A 26,927-nucleotide genomic window follows, 5' to 3' on the forward strand; every position below is an offset into this window, starting at 1 on the left:
AACCTGCTTTCACTTTACTGTGTTTGGCTCTTGAATTCTTTCCTGTGTGAAGCCAAGGACCCTCACTAGGTGGCCAGTCCCAGGGACTCACTCAAGACCTGGGGCATGACCCTTCTCTTGCACCCCATTTTTTTCCTACAACAGATTTAGGAAATAAGTGTTGGTGGAGTAATGGCTCCAAGGGGCATGGGCCTAGCTAAGTAGGAGATGCAGTACCTTAATGATAAGGAGGAGCCATCTGGTGTAACATGCATGGGCTGAGGGTCAATGGATTTAGATTCTGGGTCTAGCCTGTCACCATTTTGAGACAATGGGCAAGCCACTTCACTGAGATTATATACAAATTTGAGCACTGGATAGATCATCTCCATAGTGCCTTTTCCCTTAATTTAGTTAAATTAAGAGTAAGTTAGGGAATGGGAATGAAGATTCATTTTATGTCATACTAATGAGTAATTGTGTTTTATTGTCCAAGTGAACATTTTTTGAGAACTTGATTAGTTTACTAATGAAAATATTTTTAATTGGACAGAGCAGGAATTTAAATTTTTGAAGTTATCTTTGCTCAAGAGATGAATTCATAGAGGAAGAGAAAGAAGAAAATGTCTTGGGATCAGCCAGGAGAGTGTTGCCAGTAGGGAGATCTGGCAATAGGGACTGCTTTTTATGGAAAACAGGTATAACCTTTCTTTAAAGAACATTTATTGTTATGCAGCCATTAATGATATGCTCAAAGGTAGTTTACTTACCCAACAGTCTTATGAAGACTTCGCTACCTTTCTAAAGAAGTGAGGCTCCAGAATGATTCTGCAAACAGCCAGCTGAATCAGAATATATATACAGAAGCTGGAGCTTCTATGTATTTATTTATTTTTATTATTGTTTCTGTGGAATTTTTGTCTTTTTCTTTTTTTAATTTTTTTTTTATTGTGGTAAAAGTCACATAATATAAAACATACTATTTTAACCATATTTAACTGTACAGTTCAGTGGCACTAAGTACATTCACATTGTTGTGCAACTCTCACCATCATCCATCTCCCGAATTTTTCACCTTCCTAACCTGAAACTCTGTCCCATTAAACACTAATTCCCCAATAGTTACTTCCCTGTGTAAAAGAGACATACATATTTGACTTCATTTGAGTCCTTGTATGTGCATATCTAGGAAAACCATTGACTCTGGGAGGTGTTCAGGAGTGGGGTTCTGCCCTTCTTGACTTTGGACTCTCATTCACTGGCTGCAATCTCTTATGTCTCACATGTCGATGTTGTAAAATGAAGGTTTTCTTTAAGGTATCTCAGAGTTCGTGAGACATGCATCAACTATTTCCCTGTCTTGAGGTCTGCAGTGTTTTAAAATAACAAAAGCAAAATGAAGAAAAGCTGAAGAAAATTTAAAAATTCATAGTGGTTTGACCTGAAAAAAACATAGTTACAAGGAACATGATTTTTTTTCCTTGTTCTGCAGTGTTTTTCTAGGATTGTGTGTATGCTAAACACTAAACAAAGTGTTTATGTAAGGAGTCAGTCGTTGACTTTGTGACTCTGCCATCAAGTCCAAGTTGAGCTCTGTCTAGTCACCCTTGACCCTTCCTATCCCAGAATAAGCCGTTGTTTCTAATTCTTAAACCTTTTCTGATTTTAGGCTTTGACGAAGTTCTTGAAATGTGTTAATTGGGATCTACCCCAGGAGGCCAAACAGGCATTGGAACTTCTGGGAAAATGGAAGCCAATGGATGTAGAGGATTCCTTGGAGCTGTTGTCCTCTCATTACACCAATCCAACAGTGAGGCGTTATGCTGTTGCCCGGTTACGGCAGGCAGATGATGAGGTGCGTTGTTATTCATTACTCCTCTTCAACTGGGTGCATTTTAAACTAGAGCCTGATTATAGACTGTGTGTGTGTGTGTGTGTGTGTATGTGTTTGTGCGTGTGTGAGAGAGAGAGAGGGAAATTTTTTTTTTTTTTTTTTTTTTTTTTTTGCGGTATGCGGGCCTCTCACTGTTGTGGCCTCCCCCGTTGCGGAGCACAGGCTCCGGATGCGCAGGCCCAGCGGCCATGGCTCACGGGCCCAGCCGCTCCGCGGCATATGGGATCCTCCCAGACCGGGGCACGAACCCGTATCCCCTGCATCGGCAGGCGGACTCTCAACCACTGCGCCACCAGGGAGGCCCGAGAGGGAAATTTTTAGAAGGGAACTGGATATACTATGTGTGTTTGCAGAAGCAAAATTAAAATATTCCTCCAAGGACTCCTCTGAAATGAAAATTTACTTCCTGATCTGTTACGTGATAGGACAGTCTCTCCCAGGACATTTACCTGGCAGTAGAGCTTGTATTGCTCTGTCTGGAAAAAGGAATTCTAGTGAAAAATGGTTTAATGCAGTACCAGCTGGGGAATAATTCAGATCTCCTCTATCAGTCAGTCTACAACAAGCCATGTTTAATTGTAGCCTTGAAAAGCGCTTGGGGCCTTTAAAGCATAGAGGTGCATGGTCATCGTATTCTCTTTCAAACCCCTCCTTTAAACTTTGAGCTGCTGACAATTATGTGTATATGTAGATTTTCTGAAGGTGGTTTTGAATCCTCTGGAAAGGAAAGACTACAAACGTTATGGTGGCTATTTATATACATATAAGGTCACGAGGGAAGGTAGAAAACTCTGTGTTGACCCAAAGCATTGCTGGATTTTGAATTTTAGTAATTCCTAATAAGGTAGATGAATTCACTAATTTTTTTACTTATTAATTTTTATAGAGGGAATGTGTTCTCAAACATAACCTAATAGTTTATGCTAGCCTGCAAGGCTTATGGAATACAGGATGACTCTTCTCAAGCCTCAATATATATAGGAGTTCCGATCATTATTTTGAATTCGTAGTGGTATTTGAATTTCAAGAGGCAAAATGCAGCATTTATTAAGGTTGATAGTTATATATGTATTTAATTACAATAAAATTTAAACACTGAAGTAAGTAGTATAGTGAATGCTCATACATAATTTACCCATCTTCAGCAGCTGCCAACTCATAGACAATTTGTTTCATCTCTAACACCAATTATTCTCTCCTCCCCATTCCCTATCCTCCTCTAGATTATTTTGAGGTCTCAGATATTGTATAATTTTATTGGAATAGGATGTTTTTCACTCTCCTATCAAAGAGCAATTCCTAGCATTGTGATTCAGCATATTATCTTCTCCGTTACTGTTTTTACTATATCACAAGTAAAAAAATTATTACAACAATATTTATTTAAAATAGTAAAATGTTTGTTTAGAAATTTCACTTTAGTCATTAAGTCTTTATCTATGTTTGACTCATGTCAAACAGAAAGGCCTCTGGGCTATAGATAAGATAGTCCCCCTCAGCATGGGTTCAGACTTTAAATAGAAATATTGTAAATCATTGTTTTTGATTGCCTGACTTTGTTGCCTTACAAGCTTAGAGGCTAAGCATTTGATTGTCTCTGGAGTTAACAGTATTCATGCAAATACTGAACTATTTCTAGACCATTTTATAATTTTTGTTATGACGTAAAGAATAATGATAGAAATATTGCATGCATCCTAAACTGCAAAATATGGTTGTTAGTTTTGGGGTGTTTTTTGAGGTTTATATATACTCAGCTTAAAAAAAAAGGTCTTTTAATTCAGTTTCTACTGACTCTTCAGATGTATATTAAGATTTGAATTTTGTCTTTTTTCTATGTACCTATATGTCTTTGGGAACATGTATTGTTCTCACCTCGGTTTCCCATCCAAAAAATAGTGATAACAGCTGCTTATGTCACTTGACAGTTATGAAGGAAAAATTATATGGGGCAGAATTTTGAAAATTGTACTCATACAGTTATGCTGAAGGATTGTAAATTTATATTATGTCAATTTCATACTAAAATCATTCATGTTGTACCTTTCATTTCTAATAGGTTTAAAATTTCTCTTTGCTTTTGCTTTGTCTGTGGAATAGTATAATATTTATAGTTTTATAAACTTCAAATGATTTTTGGTATTTCAGAGGATAATATAACCATATATTGGGTTGGTCAAGAAGTTCCTTTGGTTTTTAAGTAAAAGACACATTTTTCATTTTCACCAAGAACTTTATTGAACAGCGTATTCACCATTTTGTTCCACTACCATCTGGCATTTTTCAGGCAACTTCATAATTCCATCTTCCCAAAACTTTTTATCTTTTTGAGCAAAAAACTGTTCTAGATATCTTTTACAGTCTTCCAGGGAATTGAAATTTTTTCCATTAAGAGAATTTTATAAAGAACGAAATAAATGGAAATCCAAAGATGCAATGTCTGGTGAATACAGCAGATAAATCAGAACTTCCCAGCTATAACAGTTTTTGACTGGTTATCAAAGAAACATGCGGTCTTGCGTTATCCTGATGGAAGATTATGCATTTTCTGTTGACTAATTCCAGACGCTTTTCGTTGAGTGCTGCTTTCAGTTGGTCTAATTAGGAGCAGTACTTGTTGGAATTGATCGTTTGGTTTTCCGGAAGGAGCTCATCATAGAGGACTCCCTTCCAATCCCACCATATACACAACATCACCTCTTTGGATGAAGATCAGTCAGCCTTTGGTGTGGTTGGTGGTGGTTCATTTCACTTGCCCCACGATCTCTTCCATTCCACATTATTGTACAGTATCCACTTCTCATCGCCCGTCACAATTTGTTTTAAAAACAGAACGTTTTTGTTACGTTTAAGTAGAGAATTGCATGTGGAAATACAGTCAAGAAGGTTTTTTTTGCTTAACTTATGTGGAACCCAAGCAACAAAGTGATTAAGTTAACCAAGCTGGTGCAAATGATTTTCAACACTTGATTTGGATATTTTGAGTATGTCAGCTATCTCCTTCATGGTATTATGTTGATTGTTCTCAGTTAATGTCTCGATTTGATTGCCGTCAAATTCAACTAGTCTATCCGACCATGGAGCATTGTCCAATGAGAAATCTCCAGCATGAAACTTGGCAAACCACTTTTGACACGTTTGATCCGTCATAGCACCTTCTCCATTCACTGCACAAATCCTTTTTTGCATTTCAGTTGCATTTTTTACCTTTCTTGAAATAATAAAGCATAATATGACGAAAATGTTGCTTTTTTCTTCCATCCTCAATATTAAAATGGCTACACAAAAATTCACCAATTTTGATGTTTTTTTTAAAATGCACACTTGATACGACAGCTGTCACAATACGATCTAACAAAATTGTTTTGAATGAAGTTAAAGACAACTAAGTGCTACTAGAGCCATCTTACGGAAAAAAAAAACGAGTGAACCTTTTGGCCAACCCATAATATATAATATAATCATATAATCATAACATCAAAGATACGTCAAAGGTCACTTTGTCTAAATATCCACATCTTGGATGACCAAAAATCTTGAATGAAAAATACTGTGTTTTATATTTGGACAGTCTGATTTTTTCAATATGCTGTAATCCCTCCAGTAGCCAGTCCTGCCAGGCCTTTATATGTGCTACTTCATCGTCCTAGTGGAGTCTTCCTGCTGTTCGTCCTTCAAGCTGTAGCACAGACCTCAACATCTCTGAGAAACCTCTCTTAACCATTCCAAGAAGCAGATGGCATTTTTCTTTGTTTCTTTCCTGATCCCACAGCATTTGGTGTGTTCCTTTACTATATGATATTATCATCTTTTTTTTTCTGATTTGCTTTGCTTTTAAATTGTAAACGAAGTAGTAACATAGAAAGTAATATTCCTTTAACAACTCCACTTCTCCAACCGTTTTTTATCCCTAGAAAGGTAGCCACTCTTATATATTTTCATATATTCTCTATGCAAAGTACAAGCATATGTATGCATGTACGGTATATATTTACACCTCTTTAAAAATTAAGAAAAATAGGAATATCCTATACATATTATTAAAAACTTGCCTTATTAATTAAACAGTATAGTCTTGGACATTTTCTCATCTTCAACACATATATTTGGTGTCCATAAAGTCTGGAAACATAGGCAAATGAATATCAAGGCAAATGATGTCAAAGGCACATTTAATCTGTAGGAAAGCACTGTGTTTTTAGACTTTATGGATACCTGTAGATGTACCTTATTCCTTTCTTTTGCTGTAACTATTTTAGTGAATAGACTTTTGAATATATGTTTTTCCATATTCTTGAATAAGTAGCTTGCATTGGAATTATTGTCACAATATATATATACCTTTTACATATGCTTTTTTCTGATAATCCTTTATGAACCTTCTGTTTTTGTGCTTGTATTATACTTTTAAAAAATTGCAGTTGCTTCATAATAACTTTAAACATATGATTGGATAAAACCCCTCTTTCTTTTTTTCTTAAACAATTTTCTTTATAATTTTTGTATATTTTTTCTAAATTTAGAACAATTTTGTCATTTTCTTAAAACTCCACCAGAATCTTAAGTGGAATTACATTAAATTTATATATTATATTAGGGAAGATTAACATCTTTATGTTATTAAATCTTCCCTCCTGGAGATACATGATTATTTAAGTCACAATTTTATAAAAATTTTTTCACATTTTAAAAAATTATATTTATTCTCTGACAATTGTTACTATTATGAACTATCTCACCCCTTTTATCTCTTATTTCTGTTTGTTGGTTAAATGTAAAACTGTTTTTATTTTAATATTTATGTTTTATCTAGTTTCTTTAGTGATGTTTCTTTATAGTTCTATTCAGTGTTAGGTGGGTCCCTGTAGGTATATCATCATGCTATCTGAAAAACATTGATATTTAATATATACTGTGCATGAAATAGATGCTGAATTCCTCATGTTAAACTCACCATACATTAGTAAAATAAATATTAATCAGTCTTTTAATTTCTATTTGATTTGTTTAATGTTCCGTTTCAGAATTTTTAAAAGCCATATTTATTACTATTGTGTGGCTCAGAAGAAGAGAGATTCCCCATTAGAATTTGAGGAAGAAGTGGCATTTGAGATAGACAATGAAGGACGAGAATTTTCAGAGTTGGACATGAGTTTACATGAGCAATATGAGCCAAAGGCAAAGAGATTGAAAAGTACAGGAACAATAGAAAATATTTCGCTTTAACACAAGTGTGGGATATATGTAGCTGTCTGGGAAGCAGGTCGGAACCCATGTATCTAACTGTAACTGTCTAACTGTAAATGTCTATATGAAGAGTTACGCTTAATTCAATAAGAAATGGGAGTGATTTTGACAGGGAACGTTGCATTTATATTCTGAAGCATTAGAATTAACTTGTTCTTGAGAAGAATGGTGATTGCTATCTAGATAGTATTTCATAGCTCTTGGGAAATTTTTACTGAATTGCCTGAGATAGAAATATGATTTTTTGTTTGTTTGTTTTGTTTTACTTGTATGCTTATGTCCTTCATGCTTGGAGGAATTTTATATTTTCCAAGATGTGCCTGTTTAATGAGCAAACAGACTTTGCACTTACTACTGAAGTTAATTCATTTTCATACAAATGAAGGAAAGTGTAGTTTGAATACAGAATACCAGATGACTAACATAATCAGATTGTGATGAATGACTTAAAAAGAGGAGTTTTCTTCCAAACTTCTCCTTCCTGGGGAATTTAATAACAATGTAGCATTTTTGATTTCATGCACTAAGTCTTTTCTATACTTGGGAAAACACCCTAGGTGATACATTCAGCAACATTTCCAAAGCATGCAAGGCTAGCAGTGAAACTGAATTACTTATACCTCCTAAGAAGGATACTTGATTAATCTATTTTCTGTTATGTAATTTTGTTTCTTAAAATAAGCATATAAGCATACCTAGCTGTTAGATACCATAAATCTCAAATAAAATAATAGAAAATCAAACATTTATTGATCCAATTAAAAATTGTTTTTAGAAACAGAACACTATAGAGATGCTTTGGTAGTCATTTGATTTCCCTGGCCACTGATACTGATATATTTGAGTAAGAATTAATAAGCCAGTTAACGTTTCATTTAGCTTTTTGAGAAAAAATGGTATTTAATGGTAAAATCATGTATATTGCTTTTCGTAATTAAAAGAAACGACTGTCAATATAAGAAAAAATTATGAAAATAATATATTTTGGTTTAAGTAAGGGAAAATATGTTTTTGGGAAGTAGTCTGTCCTCATGGAATTTGTAAAATAGTAGAAATGACGAAGAGTAAATAAACAAGTAATTACAAATGCCATAGTTGTTATAGACATGAAAGGAAAGAGTGGTCCATGAAATATTTACAAGGGATTTAACCTGGTTTCTGGGCTTAAGGAAAGGTGACTAAAATTGAACTGATAGTCACAAAGTCTCAAATTATCTAATTATGAGTTTTGAGTGCCTGAGTGTCAATTGGAACTGGAAGACAGTAGATGCTTTAAATTTTTTTTTGCGTTTTGTGAGTTTCTTCAATTTGTAATTATTTTTTGTTTTGTTTTTTTAAATTTGTTAATTTATTTATTTTTGGCTATGTTGGGTCTTCGTTGCTGCGCGCGGGCTTTCTTTAGTTGCGGTGAGCAGGGGCTACTCTTCGTTGCAGTGTGCAGGCAGCATGGGCTCTAGGCACAGCAGGCTTCAGTAGTTGTGGCACGTGGGCTCGGTTGTTGTGGCTCACGGGCTCTAGAGCTCAGGCTCAGTATTTGTGGTGCACGGGCTTAGTTGCTCCACGGCATGTGGGATCTTCCCAGGCCAGGGCTCGAACCCGTGTCCCCTGCATTGGCAGGCAGATTCTTAACCACTGCATCACCAGGGAACCCTATAATTATTTTTAAAAGCAAAATTTTTGGAGTTTTCTTAGTAGTCATTGGGAAGGGCTAAGAACTACATTTATAGAGTAAGATAGGAAATATTTCCATTCTGAAGATTAAACCTAGAGTCTTTTTACGTTAAGGGAAAACTCAGAAAGGTAAAAACTACTTTGTTGATACTTTTTTAGTCCAAATTATCTCGATTGTCAGTAGAAGTATGAGAAATTTAGGTTTAGAAATTTGTTTTCTTCAAGCCATTATTGGTAGTTAGCAGGAAAGTAAACATTTCCTTTAAACAAGAGTGTTAAAATGCCTGTTTCATTGTATTTTCCATTTAAGAAGCAACCCAAATTCTCTAAACTCTGAACTCTTTAAACTCCAAATTCTCTTTAAAAAAAAAAAAAAAAAAAGTAATATTTAAAAAAATCCCAACCAGAAAAGATTATGAAACAGAAACTTGGAAAACTTGAAAATTTGGAGTTTCTTATGTAATCTTAGACCTAAAATGCCGTTATCTGATCTATTGCTGAAAAAAGGAAGCTTTGTTAATTTCTCAGTTTTATATGAACCATCTCAATCTTTTTTCTTTGTTTTCATTTTCGCCTTGATTTTGAGATACTATTTTTTTAAATTTTTTATTTTACATTGGAGCATATTTGATTAACAATGTTGTGTTAGTTTCAGGTGTACAGCAAAGTGATTCAGTTATACATATACATGTATCTTTTCTTTTTCAAGTTCTTTTCCCATTTAGGTTATTACAGGATATTGAGCAGAGTTCCCTGAGCTATACAGTGGGTTCTTGTTGGTTATCTATTTTAAATATTGCAGTGTGTACATGTCAGTGGGATACCATTTTAAACAAGACATTTACTGGTCACTTATTCTGTACCAGGCACTATTCTGTGACTTTTTTCTATTAATTGATTTAATCCTCACAACTCAATCTCTAAGGTTTATATGATTATGGCCATTTTAAAGGTGAGGACCCAGTGAGGCACCAAGAGGTTAAGAAGCCTAGTGATCTGCCCAAAGTAACACAGCTGATAAATGGTAGATAAAAGTAAATTGTTAGCTTGATATTTCGGAATAATTAGACGTAACTTGTCTATAATCATATTGCATTTTTTCTAATATTAGCTTATTTTTTGTTTGTTTGTTTTCCAGGATTTGTTGATGTACCTGTTACAGCTGGTCCAAGCTCTCAAATATGAAAATTTTGATGACATAAAGAATGGATTAGAGCCCACCAAGAAGGATAGTCAGGGTTCAGTGTCAGAGAGTGTGTCGAATTCTGGAATAAATTCTGCAGAAATAGATAGGTACGGATATCCAGGGAGGAATTATTTTCAAATCTGATAGTTTTCCACCTTTTCAAATTGTCTTCTTTTCTTTTTCCCCAGATGTACCGAACCCTAAGTTGGAAGTTTTACCAGTGAATATGGCATGTGCACTCACAGAACACAAACCACTATATTATAGGGCAGTGTTTTGCAAGCTATAGAGTCAGAATTCTTAGTTAAAATCTTTACTCTGCCACTTACTAGCTGTGTAAACTTGTGTAAATTAAATATTCTCTGTGTAGCCCCAGTTTCTCATCTTAAAAATGGGGATATATCAATAGTAACCTTTAAGGATTGTTGAAAGATTAAATGAGTTAATAGATAAAGCATTTAGAAAAGTGTCTGACACATGGTGCTTCGTGTCAGATATTATTGCTATTCTTGCAAAAAAAAAATGAAAGACGTGGCAAGTTAGTGGACTCAAATATTTTATTGTAAAGTTGTATTTTTTATTGACTGTTTTTCACCTTTTCAGTAGTTAAAACAACCTGTTAGTTGAATTGAAAGTCAGCTATTAACAGTAATAACAATTAAGAACTCCCACCTCTGTAGCAGGCACCAAGAGATGGTCCACATATATTAAACCTGTTATTAGTAATCCTCTGAGGTAGGTATTCATATCCCTAATATAGATATGAAGGACTTAAGGAGAAGTTAAGTAAATTGCCCAAAGTTTTTTATTTTGCAAATTAGGTAGAGTTGACTCCATAGCCCTTGTTCTTTCTACTTTGCCATTTTGCTTTTCATAAAATCTTAAAATTTGAGATAAATAGGAACATTTGGGTAAGAAATCTGAGGCTAAGGGATACAAAGTTGTTTTGTGAAGGTCATGAGATTTGTCAATGACAGAAGGAGGTCTAGAATTCAGATTATCTGAATTAGTACAATTATTTCGATTATCACGTGAGTTCAAGGTTATATTTCTGAATTTTTCTTAATGATAATGCTGTTTTTATCTTCTGTTTTTCATTTGCAGGAGAACTGAGAAACAGGAAAAAAACATTTTTTCTTACGTAGGCTGCTTTGTGTTTTTCTGTTTTTATAAGAGACCCCTTACATTTTCTTCCACTGTACATTGGAGGCCTTCAGTCTCTAGTGATGCTTATTTAACTTCATGTTACTTATGCCCCCTAGAACATTTTATTGGAAGTCTATTTAAAATTTCATGATAGGTTTTAAACTATAACCCAGTATTTCCCAAATTATGGTCTGCTGGTCACTAATATGTATGTTTTCTAGGGGTTGTTTTGTGGTCAAATATGTTTGGAAGATACTGGCTTAAAGTAAAATGTACTTTTTTAAAAAAACTATAGTATTTATCAGAAACTTTAATACATGCAAACTTGCACATACATCTCAAAGAGGCTATTACCCATATTCTTTGACTATGCAGCCTCTTTTTCCAGAACATAATGTTACTCTAGTGCTTCACAGAACACACTTTAGGAAGTAGTGCTTTAACCAGACACAGTTGAGGTGAACTATGCTAAAAATGTGTATCTTCTCTTACAGAAAGAATATTTTACATATCAGTGATATCTCCTATTATTTTTTCAGCTCCCAAATTATAACCAGCCCTCTTCCTCCAGTGTCTTCCCCTCCTCCTGCATCTAAAACAAAAGAAAGTTCAGATGGTGAAAATCTGGAAGTGAGTACAAAGCTTTTTAGGTTTCCTATAGGAGAGATCCTACAAGATAAACACTTAATGTTGGTCTTGAAAATATTGATTTTGATTAATAAACTAAACATTACAACTTTATTAAATAGCCTGGTTTATGATGCATGTTTATAACTTTTCCTCCCAGCAAAAAGTGCCATCTTCAGTTCAAGGCATTTTATTGGTGCTTTGGACATATAAATGGATTCAAATGCAGTGTGAAAATAAACTGGGCTTAAATATTTTTTTAAGGAAACTCAGAATATTTATTGTTAACACATTTATGAACGTTACTGTAATTGTTGGTGTTTGTGATTACATTGTAGAAATGTATGACTTTGATACTAGGGGAAATACACTAAGCTGCTGTTTTTAGCTTATACAGAAAAATTAAGTTCTTTTAGCTAAGCAGGGTAATTTTTGAGGTACAACAGGTCTTTTTGGCTAGTGCTACTCTGAAAATTATATTTGGGAGTGCATTTGCAGAAGTTGATCTAGTATGTATTGTTGATTTTTCTCCCTAAGACTTCTAATTTGAGAAGAATCTTTCACACCCCTGATGTTGAAAATAAATAATACATGCTTGATATTAGAAAGAAGTTTGATTATTTTTTTAAATGTATATATTATTGCTTTTAGTAAAATTTTAGGAGTTAATGTTGATAACTGAGTGACGTTTGTTTTCAGTATTAACTGTTAACCAGAGTTTGCTTGTCTGCCTACCTCTTGATGTATTAGAAAATACTGAAAAAAGGAATTTTAAATTACAGGATCATAGAATCCTTAGGGGAGCCCTTTGAAGAACCATTCACCTCCAGTTTAATTATTTTGCCCTTTCAAAACTAAGGGACTGATTTATTGATTCAGTAATCAGTTCATTGACACGTTTTTTTTTTGTTTGTTTGTTTTGTTTTTTTTTTGCGGTACGTGGGCCTCTCACTGTTGTGGCCTCTCCCGTCGCGGAGCACAGGCTCTGGACGCGCAGGCTCAGTGGCCATGGCTCACGGGCCCAGCTGCTCCGCGGCATGTGGGATCTTCCTGGATCGGGGCACGAACCCATGTCCCCTGCATCGGCAGGTGGACTCTCAACCACTGTGCCACCATGGAAGCCCGAAAAACTAACTTTTTTCATGGTTTGGATGATACCATACATCCCTTGTTTTCTCCTTCACCTCTCTGTCTGTTCCTTCTTGGTTTCCTTTGTCAGCACTTTCTCTGCTGCTTGACACTTTATTGTTCCTCAGGGTCCTCTTCTTTTCTCAATTTATCCTCTTGCTCTAGGCTGTAGTGATAAACTCAAATTTATATTTCTAGCACATTTCTCTCATCTGAGTTTTAGATTCATATATCCAAATATGATCTCTATTGTATATCTGACAGGCATTTCAAACTTGATATTTCAAAATACATCTCTCTCCCCCACACACTCTTGCATGTTTCTCACTTGGAATTTCCATCTGTGATGTAACAAATCAACCCGTTTGCTAAATCCATAAATTTGGGAGTTACTGTCAATTCTTTTTTTCCTTCCTACTTCCTCTGCATCAGCAAGTTCTATTAATTGTATTTCCAAAATATTTAAATAATCTGTTACTTCACTCTATCTCCACTCTCACCGTTTACTTTTCTAGACTACTGTAATAGCATCCTGACTGATCTCAGGTCTGTACTATTCAGAGCAAATAGAGTCATTTTCAGAAAATGTAAATCAGATCATCTCACTCTCCTGCTTTAGATCTTTTGTTGAGTAGCGATTGATTTGAAAATAAAATCCAGAATGGGGGTGGCTGCCGCGGCTCTGGCTGCCCTGGCGATGGGTGTCTGACCCTGATCGCAGGTGGGGGTGAGGTACCTTGTTTTTCTGACAAGAATTGACCATGTCGGAATGAAAGGAAGCTATCTGTGCAGACTGCTGTCTGTGAAACCTTTGAAGATGATAAAATAGTGTTCGATTCTGTAGGGGGCACCTCTGGATCAAGCTATGGTGGAGGATGTTCTGGAAAGACAAAAATCTGGAAAGACAAAAAGCGACAGAGCAGTAGCAGCTCCCAGAATAGTGAAATCAGTACTAAGAGCAAGTCTGTAGATTTCAACTTTGGAGGGCTTTCTTGATCCAGTACTGTGGCAAGCCTTGATATTGATTACACCCAGAGCTCAGTACAAAGCAACAGTCATTCAGATACCTGTGCAGAATTTCAAATAAAGTATGTTGGTGCCATTGAGAAACTGAAACTCTCTGAGGGGAAAAGTCTTGAAGGGCGACTAGACCTGATAAATTATATAGATGTCACCCAGCAAGATGGAAAGTTGTCTTTTGTTCCTCTGGAGGAAGAATTTAATATGGTTGTTTCTAAGTATGCTATAAAAGTATCCACATCAGATCAGTATGATGTTTTGCATAGGCACACTATATTTTATCATCTGGATGGTCTGCTAGGATGATGGTGTGGGGGCAGGAAAAAGCTTATTGGCTCTGAAGACCAGTTGCCAGCAACGAAGAATACAGCCTGTGGGTTTACCAGTGCAGCAGCCTGGAACAAGCACAGGCAATCTGCAGAGTTTTATCCACTGCTTTTGACTCTGTGTTGTCATCTGAGAAACCTTGAATTCTGCAATAAGGGGAAGTAGACTTCATGTGCAAGTTCAGCTGTTTTCTCAATAGTTCTGTTTTCAGTCTGCAGTGTTGAACTATTACAGAAATATGAGCAATCCTTTGCTCTAGATTTTCTGAAGAAAATGCAGTGTATAAAATAGCAATCATTTGTTTTTCTTTTAAAATGTGTCTTATTTTTTTTTTTTTAAAGAAAGGGACTTCCCTGGTGGTCCAGTGGTAAAGAATCCACCTTCCAGTGCAGGGGATGCTGGTTCCATCCCTGGTCAGGGAACTAAGATCCCACATGCCGCGGGGCAACTAAGCCTGGGCGCCACAACTACTGAGCTCACGCACCTCAACTAGAGAGCCTGTGTGATGCAAACTACAGAGCCCATGCGCTCTGGAACCCACTCACCACAACTACAGAGCCCATACACCCTGGAGCCTGCGTGCCACAACTAGAGAAGAGAAAACCCGCATGCCGCAACTAGAGAGAAGCCCGCACGCTGCAGTGAAGAGCCCCTGCACCACAACAAAAGATCCTGCATGCCTCAGCGAAGATCCCACGTGCCGCAACTAAGACCCAATGCAGCGAAAAAAATAAAATAAACTAAATAAAATCCATACTCAGTCGTGTGACCTTAAAGGTCTTCACAATTTGGCTTTTACCTACCTTTTCAGCCTCCTTTACTTTACTGTTCACTATATCTCAGCTACATTGAGCCTTTTAAAAGTTCCTTGAACTGTTATGTTCAGGGCCTTTGTACATATTGTCATTTTGGTCTTGCCTAAATATTACATCCTCATTGCTGCCTTCTGACCTCCCAATCTAAACTATTTCTGTGACTTCCTTTAATGCTTCTCTCCTCCACCAAATGTTAAGCTTCCAGTAGGACAAGGAACTCTGCAAACCATGGCGTCCTTAGCCTCTCACATATCACCTGGTTTAGAATAAATACCAGATGGTGGGATGGAAGGATAGATGGATGCATGAAAATCTGATCTGTGACATAGATATGTAGATGAAAACCGATAGGCAAATGTAGACTCTCTTATATCCCCCTTGTTAATAGAAGATGGTAATATAATATGTATACATTTCTTTTAATTCTTTCAGCAAGATCTATGTACCTTCTTGATATCAAGAGCCTGCAAAAACTCAACACTGGCTAATTATTTATACTGGTAAGTGAAATAATTTTTTGTTATTTTCTCATCACTGTTCAAGACTGTTTTTTTCCCATACTGTAAACAAAAAGGCAGTTTAAAATAAAGTATGAGCAATCATCAAAAGCCTATGCAGTATTTATATCTAGCTGTATTTATTTACAGCTGTGCTAATGGAAATGCTTATTAGCACCACAGTTTCTCTTCCTTTCACTAACTTTCCAGGATCTAAGATAAAACTGGGTAAGATAATCGTTTTTTTCAGTTTGATGTCTGCTTGCCTTTTATGCTATTTAAGTAGTGTAAGTATGATACTTCACTGTCCTTCAGGAGTATGTATTTTCACATTATTTACTAAAACACTGGAATCATGCAAGGACAGAAAATTAGAATTTGAAGTTACTTATACATGAGGAAACTGAGGCAGAGGCATGATGTAGCTGAACTTGGTAAAACCTGAACTAGGATTAGATCATTTATCTCACATTTTGCCATTTTCACAGTATTTTCAGTGACCTTTTCTCGTTTGTTCTGTGAAGTTAAATAGGGCAAGTGTAAGTATCTATTTTACATGAGAGCAGGTTTCCTGAGTGAGTTATGTGAAAGAAAGAGAGGAACTGAGGCAAAGAAAAGCTAACTGATTTATTGAGACACAATTAATGTGAAGCATGGCTCCCTTTATCTGTCATAGAATTCTAAAGTGTAAAGAACAAGTAGCTTAAGCCACAGTGAGAAATATTTTGGTTCAATCAAAGAAAGCACTAGGATTAAACACTAGACAAAAGAGCCTTATCTAGTTTTATAGTGGAAACAAAGGGCAGAGCCAGTTGGGTAAGCTCTACCTGAAGCTTTCTGTACATTTGAGAGAACATTTTTTTAAACTTCCTGACAAACTTGATACTTTTTTTAACTGTAGAAATGATCTCTGATCTAATCTTACTGCTCAGTTTACTGTGGTTAACTTAAACAGTACAAATTAATAGTTGTTCATTCTGAAAGGTAATTGTTTTTGAAGAATAGTGAGGTGTTTTGCTTTCTGTGTTTTAGACTGAGTTGGAGAACTGTCCTGTAGGTCAAATCATTAACTTCATTTTCCCACTCTCCAAACATAATCTTATCTGGATACTGTCCTTGTAGCCAATAAATAGATAAATAAATCAAAGGCTCTTTAATAAACGTGGGTGTTCATTACTTACATAACAAATATTTCTTTAGTTTCAGCCTTCTCGGTTCTCTTCTCATTGAAGAAAAACCGCTTTCAACAATCTTAACTAAATCACTAATTTTTCCCCCCCTTTGGGACCTGTAATTTTATTTTTCCTGTTGGCCTTAGTAGTGGGAGGAAAAAATAGTTTCTTGCTTTTACTTTAGAATTTAATATAATATTCATAAACCACGTTTCCCTCACCGTAACTTTCAGTATGTCCTTGAAAATACATCCACAAAATGTTTTGGCTAGTTGTTAATCACCATTTTTACTTTGAAAATTTTGCTTAGAAATCATTGTATTACCAGATAGGTACTATTTCCTTTTAATGTAACCTCTTGCTTCCTAATGTTCTCCATATTCTAATCTGAATTCTTAAGTGTATGTCTATTCACTGGTGTTATGGAAAAATATTTCCTCATAAAAATCTGAGTAAATAATTCAATGGAAATTTTAAAAAAATGTGGGGCACAGTGCCAAGGTTTGAGTAAGTACTTTTAAGCTTCTTAGGTATTTAAAATTAAGGTTTTATATATTTTAAAAATCATTTACTAAGAATTCCTTTATAGGTATTTTTATTTCCTTGTGATATTCATGGAAAGTTTACTCTGGCTCAGAATTTATAGTCTAGAGTAGTCACTATTATAAGAGCTGCATGTATGTATACTGATTACGTGGTGTTTAAAATTATGTATTCTTTGGATTTGAGTATAGACCAGATTTCATTGTAATATTTGAAATTAGTTGCGATAGGATCTTTGATATCTTATTTCAAGTAGGAAGATTTTTCAAACCATTCTGAAAGCAGCTGAACAGTAGGAAACCTATTAGATGAGCAGTTTCCAATGAGGCAACAGTTTCTGTTCAGAAAGAGCACTTTGTTTTCTCCATAGATAATAAACAAAGTACAGCCCTAGCTCCCAGTCTTATAAGCATTCCATCAAACTTAGATTTGATTTGTGTTTTCCCACTGTGTCTCTGATTCACTGATGCAATAGCACGTGCTATGTCTATTCATTCTCTGAGGAGTAATTGTTTTTCCCATATTTATAGTCTGCATATTACATATTCAGAAACACTCATGGGGAAGAAAAAGCTATTGATGTGGACTTCTGACTTTAGTACACACCACTTTTGTGATTGTAGGGTGAAAATATGGGAAATAATTTCAAATAATTGACTTAAAATAATCATTCTATTCCTTTGAACCTGGACAGAATAGTATAAAAATATTAATCACATGTAACAATTTATATGCCTCTCAGTCTAAGCTTACTCTATTATAACAAATGTATTAAAATATAAATTTTAATTGATTGTGCTATTTCCTTTTGAACATTTTGAATTTCCTTGTTCATTTGTTCCCTTTCCATTAATTTAAACAGGATTCCTGCTATAGTTGAATCCTTAGAGGCCTACAGTAGTACAGACAATCCTTTTAAAATGAATAGTGTCAACATTTTAAACCTCAGAGGGGAGTTATAGTCTCCAGTCTGTAAAGTGTTGGGCATCAGGATCTATAAATTGTTGCAGTTTTTTTATTTTTATAGCTATTCCAGTATGTTGAAATTGAAAGTAAACTTTGGCTGCCTTGACATGTTTTTCTATAACTTTTAAGACCTTTCAAGGTAATAAAGGTTATTTACCTCACAAAATGAAATTGCCAGGAAACAGGTAGCCCACTGATGTCATCATACAATGGGTACCCACGCAATTTTGTCTGCATTTCTACTTGAAGATGACAGATTTCAAGGAAGCACCTGAGAGTGTTTTGTAGAGTCTCCTTACTGCTGTGAACAGAGAATTCAGAAGTGACTCAAATCTAGGTCTTCTAGTCTTGATCTAAATTTGTCCTTCATTTTGGAGATGACACTCATTTTTATTTTAGATGAACTTTTCCTTTGCATAAGAACTTTGGCTTGAATGATTTTTAGAGGTGTTTGATATGTGACCTTTATCACGTAGCTGCAGCCATTGTGTTTACTTGGCAGTCAAGGGGACCTGAACAAAGCAGTGGAGCCTGTATATTGTGGTCATCTGTATTGCTCCTTTAGAAAGGAGTTGCCATGTAAACACAGGAAAACACAATGAATATACTAAGGTGATGGGAATAGTCAAGGACTTTAAAGGGTTAGAGAGTATGGACTGGGTTTGAATATGTATTGACAGTTTCAAGATTGAAAAGTCCTTTCTTGAATTTTTGGTTTAGAACTCTCATTGGGAACATAAGGTAGATATAGTGTCAGGGTTTAGTTCCTCATACCACTTTACAGAAAATTCTACTGTTAGGTTATACAACTCTGAGGACTTCCAGATCACCTGGGAAGTCAGTGGGAGAAGGCTCTTAACTTTTATCAACCTTTAAAACATTCCTTTGTGTAAGACTATATTGTGTATGTCAAGGGCTACTAAAGATTTTTAAGATACGGAATCTGGCATCGGTTTCTTTATAACCTCTGAAAGGAGCTAGGAGTAAATGTGTGAAACAGTGACGAGCAAGGTAACATTATCAGCACAAGTTGTATGAGAGGCTGTGCCTGTTTTAGGAAGGCAGAGGAGAAAGAAGTTGTTAGGGTTTGCAAAGACTTCCTGGAAGAGACGGAGTGTCACCTGTATTTGAAGGGTGGGTAGAATAAGGAAAGGGGGAGGTGGGAAGGTGTTTCTGGACAGTACCGCAACATGAGCGAAAGCACAAAGTGGGGGTGGTGGGGAGTCGAGCTGATTGGAGTGTGAATGCATGAATTGGAGATGGTGGAAGTTTGAACCAGAAGCTTATGGCCACAGAAACTGTTTTAAAATAGTAGAAAAGTGGGAACCATTGATGTTTTTGTTAATATAGGTGGGACATGATGAAGGTAGTTTAAAGAAGAAAAATTTGGATGATCGTATTGATCAATAAGGGGTTTGTTTTTAGAGTTAGAGAAGCTAGGTAAGAGGGATCTGCTGGTTGATTCCAGACAGGGCTTGCTAGTAGTACAGCACAACTACGGAAAAAATCAACAGGGCCTAGTGACTAACTGAATATAGGTGTTTGAAGTGAGGGACTGTGACCTCGGTTTGGCTCTGGATGCACAGACCAGAAATTAAACACAAAGTGCCACTTATAGTTTTAGGTAGAGCCTGTGTTCTCTGGTTTGGTTACAACCTCACGTGATTCAAACTGTAGCCCAAATGCCTGAAATATTGATAATGCCTTCAACTGAGATAGAAAAATAACTCATTTAGTGTGATAACTTCAGTTTTACACATCTTCAGTTAAAAATGACAAGCAGTGTCTTGGAAAGGGGACCTGCTGCTTGAAAATTAGGGTAGTTGAATATAAAAGCAGATCACCTAATGACATGCAAAGTTAGGCCTTAGATGTGGGAAAAGGGATATATATTCATATTTGAGAATTATCAACATTGAGATACTTGTTAAATCCATGAGATTGGGGTCATTCATTCAACAATAATATATTGAGTATTATGAACCAGGCATGGAAGTGCTGAGGGTATCAAGATGGACAGGTAAGCTCTCTGTTCTCATGAAGTTTACCTTCTAGATGGTTAACTATTTTCTTTGCAGAAATAGTATAAAGGAAAATAGTAAGCCCTGTGATTTGAGATTTGTTAAATACTATCAGTTAAGGAAGTTGAAAAGTTTCATGTGGTTTTTAAAGGTCAAACTGTGAGAGTAAGCTTAGTAGAAAGAATTCTAGCCAAGGACCCCAGAGTCCAGGGTTCTGATTTCAGCTCTTCAGTCAACTAATTGTGCCACCGTGGACAAGATACAGCCACCTCTAAGTTTCGCTATTGATAAAATAAGCAAGTTTGAAACTGCACATCATTATCCACTGAAATCAATTTTAAGGCTCACAGTCTAGCATTTGTTATTTAAAGAAAAGTGAAATAGAACAGAGTAACAAATATTAACATATTGTTCATAGAATATTGCTTTGTGAAATTTTTTTCAGTTTTATGCATCTGTGTGCACACGTAGGCTGTGTGTAACGAGTTGTGATCTAAAATGTATTTGTTAGTATGGCTTATTCCAATCAGAACAGTTGGAAACACTGGATTAGACAACCTCTAAAATCTAATCCAGGTCATTATTTATATGATTATATGAATTATATAAGCAGTTTAGGTTTAGGACTATATTTATATTTAAAATTTTTTAACTCTTTAAAACCACAATTTTATGATGGAAAAATTGAAGGTTATATATGGAATTTTGAGAAATGGGGAAATTGGATATGAAAGGAAAAATTAAGATTTTAATTTATCTTTCAGAGGTATGTTAATGAGAAAAGCTTCAGTGTTGTTGGTTTTTTTCCCAGAATAAGAGAGCCTTATGTAATACCAAAAGTATTACATATATTTTGAAAATATTTTTGTTCATGAGTTACTTGGTAGATTTGTGAGCTTATATAATTTCTGAAGATGTTAATGCTCTGTGTACCTCATAAAGCATTAGGAGAAAATGCTCATTTTGATGCCAAAATTTTTAGAAAATCTAGGATATTGTATACATTAAGGCATTCTGTTATTAATTTACCTTTATAGAAGGTTATATATGTTGTTCCTGAATTTTCAGCTTTAAAAAGAGTGATGATAAAATGTGTTTCATTACTCCCATTAATTATTTTTGCAAATGTGAATTGATCTGTTTTAATGGAAAGGCATAAGTGTTTACAAAATGATTCTGAGTTTCATTTCACATTTACATGAATGACTTAACATTTTTAAGGTATGTGATAGTGGAATGTGAAGATCAAGATACTCAGCAGAGAGATCCAAAGACCCATGAGATGTACTTGAATGTAATGAGACGGTTCAGCCAAGCATTGTTGAAGGTAACCATTTAATGTAGGGGTTGGCAGACACGGTGCATGGGACATATCTGGCCTATTGCCTGTTTTGGTATGCCCTATGAGCTAAGGATTTTTATTTTTAAATAGTTGGAAAAAAATCACAAGAGGAATAATACTTTGTGACACATGAAAATTATGTGAAATTCACATTTCAGTGTTCATAAGTAAAATTTTATTGGGACATAGTCATGCTCATTTGTTTTCATATTGTTTGTGGTCAGTTTTATACTCCAGTAGGAGATAAATATCTGGTATGGAATCTCTATAGTCAACAAGACCTAAAGTAGTTAATCCTTGGCCCTTTATAGTAAGTTTGTTGACCCCTGATTTAATAAAATAAACCTATACCTGGAACAAAAAAACCCCAAACCTTTGCTTTTTTATTTCACTCTCTGTTTTCTATTTTTATTTTTAAGACTATGTTTATTTATATAAATCTGGTAGTGATCATATTACAGATACTTTCTATATAACTTATATTTTTGCTTTTATAGTTTCTAGAGGTATGTAAGCCATTTTTCGCCTGGTATTCTTGTGATTGTTAAGGCAGTGTCACAGTTCAGCCAGCAGAAGGTGCACGGGCAAGGAAAAGAAAACTGTCACGACATTAACTGTGATTTGCTGTAGAAATGTAATATTTTATGTCAGAACATCTTTTTCTGCTGTTTCATGTTTCATTTAAATTTTCCTAAAAACTTAAGTCACATCTTATTGAACTCTTTGAGACTAAACTTTTGTACAGTTCTCAGAGGCCAGAGATTCTCTATACCTAACTGACTAGCAGATAAGCAGTTGGTCCTCTCGTAATCTCAGTTCTGTCACTTATAACCTCTGTCATCCTGTGAGGAAATTTCAGTCTCTTTGAGCATAAATTTCCATCTCTGAAATAAGGATGACAATTGCCAAGCTGCCTTTATCAATGTAATTGGAGAGATTAAATGAGAAAATGTTATTTTATAATATTTTATGAACTGAGAATTACTATATGAGACTTTATAGCATTTAGTTTTTATGGCTTCTGTTTTACTAAGCAAGCATATCATATTGCTCTTTGAGAACTTTTTTTTTAAAGTATGTATTTATTTCCTTGAGGATAGTATTGTTTCTGCTGTATGCCCAGCACATTTTTGAAGAAATTATAGGCTTCCAGATATTTATTGAACTGGTGAGTGAATGCATTTTGGGTGAATGAATTCTATCTTGTCACATGGTTGCGTGTGGGGAAAAAAGTGCAATTTTTGATAGACCAGTATTCGCTGAAGATTCAGTTAATTTTCAATTGTGGAAGAGTTGGTAGTGTTTAACTAAGATAACAGGTTTATCATTATCTCTGAATAAAGATAATTAATATTTTTCAATACTACTTTGTGTTGAAGGTTGTGGCTATTAAAAGAATAAAGGTCACCCATGCTATTAAAGAAACCCTAATCATTATGCTACATAGAATTAATTTTTCTTTCCTTTGAATCCCTTCAGGGTGATAAGTCTGTCAGAGTTATGCGTTCTTTGCTGGCTGCACAGCAGACCTTTGTAGATCGGCTGGTGCACCTAATGAAGGCAGTTCAGCGTGAAAGTGGAAATCGTAAGAAAAAGGTAAACCTTTGGGCTTTGCTTCCTGTTTATGACTAATAATGTCTTGGTATCATAAAATACTGAGTTTTGGTACTGTCTCTTTGGTTGATATATTTTATGAAATTCTTATCATGCAATTACGGCCATACCTCGGAGATATTGCAGGTTCTGTTCCAGACCACTGCAGTACAGCAAATATCACCATAAAGTGAGTCACACGAATTTTTTGGTTTCCCAGTGCATATAAAAGTTAGGTCTACACTATACTGTATAGTATAGACTATACTGTAGTCTGTTAAGTGTGCAGTAGCATTATGCCTAAAGAAAGCAATGTATATACCTTAATTAAAAATATTGCTAAAAAATGCTAGCCATCATCTGAGCCTTCAGAGAATCATAATCTTTTTGCTGATGGAAGGCCTTGCCTTGATGATGTGGCTGCTAACTGATCAGGGTGGTGGTTGCTGAAGGTTGGAGTGGCTGGGGCAATTTTGTGGAATAAGACAGCAATGAAGATAATTAATCTTTGCCACGTCAGTTGACTCTTCCTTTCACTAACAATTTGTTTTCACTGTAGCATGCAGCGCTCATTGGCAGCATTTTTACCCATAGTAGAACTTCTTTCAAAATTGGAGTTAGTTCTCTCAACTCTGCCACTGCTTTATCAACAAACTTTATGGAATATTCTAAATCCTCTGTCATTTCACCAATATTCATAGCATCTTCACCAGAAGTAGATTCCATCTCAAGAAACTACTTTCCTTTGCTCATCCCTGAGAAGCAGCTTCTCATCTGTTAGTTTCATCATGAGTTTGCAGCAATTCAGTCACATTTTCAGGCTCCCCTTCTAAGTCTAGCTGTCTTGCTAGTTACTTCTTCCACAGAAGTCTTGAACCTCCCAAAGTCATCCTAAGAGTTGGAATCAACTTCTTCCAAACTCCTGTTAATGTTGACATTTTGACCTCTTCCTATGAATCACAGTTATTCTTGATGGCATCTAGAATGGTGAATCCTTTCCAGAACATCGCCAATTTACTTTGCTCCATCAGAGGAATCACCAACACTCACAGCCTTATTATAGTATTTTTTAAGTACTGAGACTTGAAAGTCAAAATTAGACTTTGATCCATGGGCTGCAGAATGGATATTATGTTAGCAGGCATAAAAAACACTAACTCACTGTACATCTTCACCAGAATTCTTGAGTGACCAGGTGCATTGTCAATGAGCAGTCATATTTTGAAAGGAATCTTTTTTTTTCTGACCAGTAGATCTCAACAGTGGGCTTAAAATATTCAGTAAACCATATTGTAAACAGATGTGATGTCATCCAGGCTTTGTTCTTCATTTATAGAGCAGGCAGTTGATTTAGCATAATTCTTAAGGGCCTTAGGATTTTTGTAATGGTAAATAAACGCTGGCTTAAACTTCAAGTTGCCAGCTGCATTAGCTCCTGACCAGAGAGTCAGCCTGTCCTTTGAAGCCTTGAAGCAAGGCATTGACTTCTTCTCTCTAGCTGTGAAAGTCCTAGATGGCATCTTCTTCCAATATAAGGCTGTGTTATCTACCGCTTTTATTAATTATCTTAGCTAGATCTTCTGGATAACTTGCTGCAGCTTCTACGTCAGCACTTGCTGCTTCACCTTGCACTTTGATGCTATAGAGATGGCTTCTTTCCTTAAACCTCATGAACCAAGCTCTGCTAGCTTCCAACTTTTCTTCTGCAGCTTTCTCACCTCTTTCAGCCTTCATAGAATTGAAGAGAGTTAGGGCTTGCTCTGGATTAGGCTTTGGCATAAGGGAATGTTGTGGCCGGTTTGATCTTCTATCCAGACCACTAAAACTGTCTCCGGATCAGCAATAAAGCTGTTTTGCTTTCTTATCATCCATGTGTTCATAGTAGTTTAATTTCCTTCAAGACTGTTTCCTTTGCATTCACAATTTGGCTGTTTGGCATAAGAGGCCTAGCTTTTGGCCTGTCTAGGCTTTCAACATGCCTTCCTCACTAGCTTAGTTATTTCTAGGTTTTGATTTAAAGTGAGAGATGTGTGACTCTTCCTTTCACTTAAACACATAAAAGCCATTGTAGAGTTGTAAATTGTCCTAATTTCAACACTGTGTCTCGGAATAGGGGAAGAAGAGAGAGGGAGAACAGCTGGTCGATGGGGCAGTCAAAATGCACGTAACATTTTATCGATTAGGTTCTCCGTTTTATATGGGCTTGGTTCATGATGCCCCAATTCAATTACAACAGTAACATCAAAGATCAGTGATCACAGATCATCATAACAAGTATAATAATAGAAAGTTTGAAATATTGTGAAAATTACCAAAATGTGATGTAGAGACACAAGGTGAGCAAGTGCTGTTGGAAAATTGGCACCGATAGTCTTGCTTGACACAGGGTTGCCATAGACCTTCAGTTTGTAAACAGTGCAATCAATATCTGCATAGTGCACTAAAGTGAAGTGCAATTAAATGAAGTAGGCCTGTTATAGTAATAGGAGTGGTTAGAAGTACAGATTATGTGTGGGACCCTATTTTATGAGTTTATATACATTGATTTTATCCACACAACAACCCTATAAGTTAGGTACTATTATTATCCCAATTGTAAGGAAAATTAGGTAGTAGGAGGTTAAGTAATTTGCCAGATGTCCTCAGTTAGTAAGTGTTGAAGTTAGGATTTGTACCCAGACATTCTGAGTCCATATTTTTATCTACAGTGTTTTTCTGGCTCTCATTTTAGAATCTTAGTATCTTAGAATACAATTTATTTGACATGGAAAGAACCTCTAGAGATTATTTAGACTAGAATTTTTCTGAGAAAAAGAAGGTCCAGGGTAACTCACCCAAGGTTGCAGAACTAGTGATAGTGACTGGCAATGTGTTCTCATGGCCAGTACATTGATTTTGCTCTCAACGGGGTGAGGTTTCTACTTCTAAAAGGTGAAAAATTGAGTCAGGAATTTAAAGGCAGGGGATCAGGTCTGGCAGAGATGCGTGCAAGGAATAACGTTAACAAGGTTAGGGAGGAGAAAACAGGCTGAAGAGAAACACACGTTTATTGAGTCGGCATTTTCTTTGTTTTTGAGAAGAATCACAAATCCTGGTTAAATAACTAAATTCCTACTGCCATTCCTCCTGGAGCCCTTCTCTCCAGAGGTGCCTTGGTGAGCAGCAGTGTGATCCCAGTGCTCACCAGCAGAAAGAATGCCTGTTCTTGTGACTGTCAGTTTGGGGCATGTATTTAAACCGCAGTTTGTTCTTATGTGACATACTCTTTTGTTCGCCACACATGAGCCTCTGGATACACCTCAGTTTTTGCTGTTCTGGAAGATGACTCCCTATTGGAGACAGCACTTATAGTCCCCCAAAATAAATGTTGTTTTTGCCACATATTGCAAAACACATATTGTTTTTCCTATATTTTAAGTCAGACAGTCCCAAATATAGTGTCAACATTGGCTAAAAATCTTTTAAGACAGTTTTTCATGATGTGATAAAAGACAAACATAGTTGTATTTACTTAGTTTTACTAGAAACGAGCCCTTGAGTTTTAGTGAAATGCCAAGATGACTCTCTACCACCATTATTTGTGTTATTACTAGGAATAATGAAATGACTACAGCTAATAATTTGCAATCATATGTAATAGTACTTTTCCACCCCTCATAACGAAGTTGGGAGGGAGTTGCCTTGGTGAGTGCAACGGCGTTAAATATGTGGCCAGGGGATCCATGAGTTAGGTGTCAGATGGTAAAACAAATA

At 35.7% G+C, this 26,927-nt stretch overlaps 1 protein-coding gene and 1 pseudogene across 3 annotated transcripts in view; both read left to right on the forward strand.

Moving 5' to 3' along the window:
• PIK3C3 (phosphatidylinositol 3-kinase catalytic subunit type 3) overlaps positions 1 to 26,927 on the forward strand; it is a 145,585-nt gene that overhangs the window by 66,771 nt on the left and 51,887 nt on the right. For both annotated transcript variants that reach the window (XR_014295789.1, XM_082641434.1), the window contains exons 10-15: positions 1,649 to 1,834; positions 9,930 to 10,084; positions 11,663 to 11,753; positions 15,473 to 15,540; positions 21,461 to 21,566; positions 23,061 to 23,177. Coding sequence is in view for 1 of the 2 variants with exons in the window: in XM_082641434.1 (XP_082497560.1) it covers positions 1,649 to 1,834; positions 9,930 to 10,084; positions 11,663 to 11,753; positions 15,473 to 15,540; positions 21,461 to 21,566; positions 23,061 to 23,177 (723 nt within the window). In the remaining variant the exon portion in view is untranslated. The remainder of the gene's footprint in view (positions 1 to 1,648; positions 1,835 to 9,929; positions 10,085 to 11,662; positions 11,754 to 15,472; positions 15,541 to 21,460; positions 21,567 to 23,060; positions 23,178 to 26,927) is intronic.
• On the forward strand, positions 12,046 to 14,545 carry LOC309815157 (integrin beta-1-binding protein 1-like; annotated as a pseudogene). The gene is made up of 2 exons: positions 12,046 to 12,092; positions 13,655 to 14,545. The product of its transcript is annotated as an integrin beta-1-binding protein 1-like (transcript).

The sequence above is a fragment of the Mesoplodon mirus genome (assembly GCF_964341445.2).
Source record: "Mesoplodon mirus genome assembly, chromosome: 13".
Taxonomy (NCBI): domain Eukaryota; kingdom Metazoa; phylum Chordata; class Mammalia; order Artiodactyla; family Ziphiidae; genus Mesoplodon; species Mesoplodon mirus.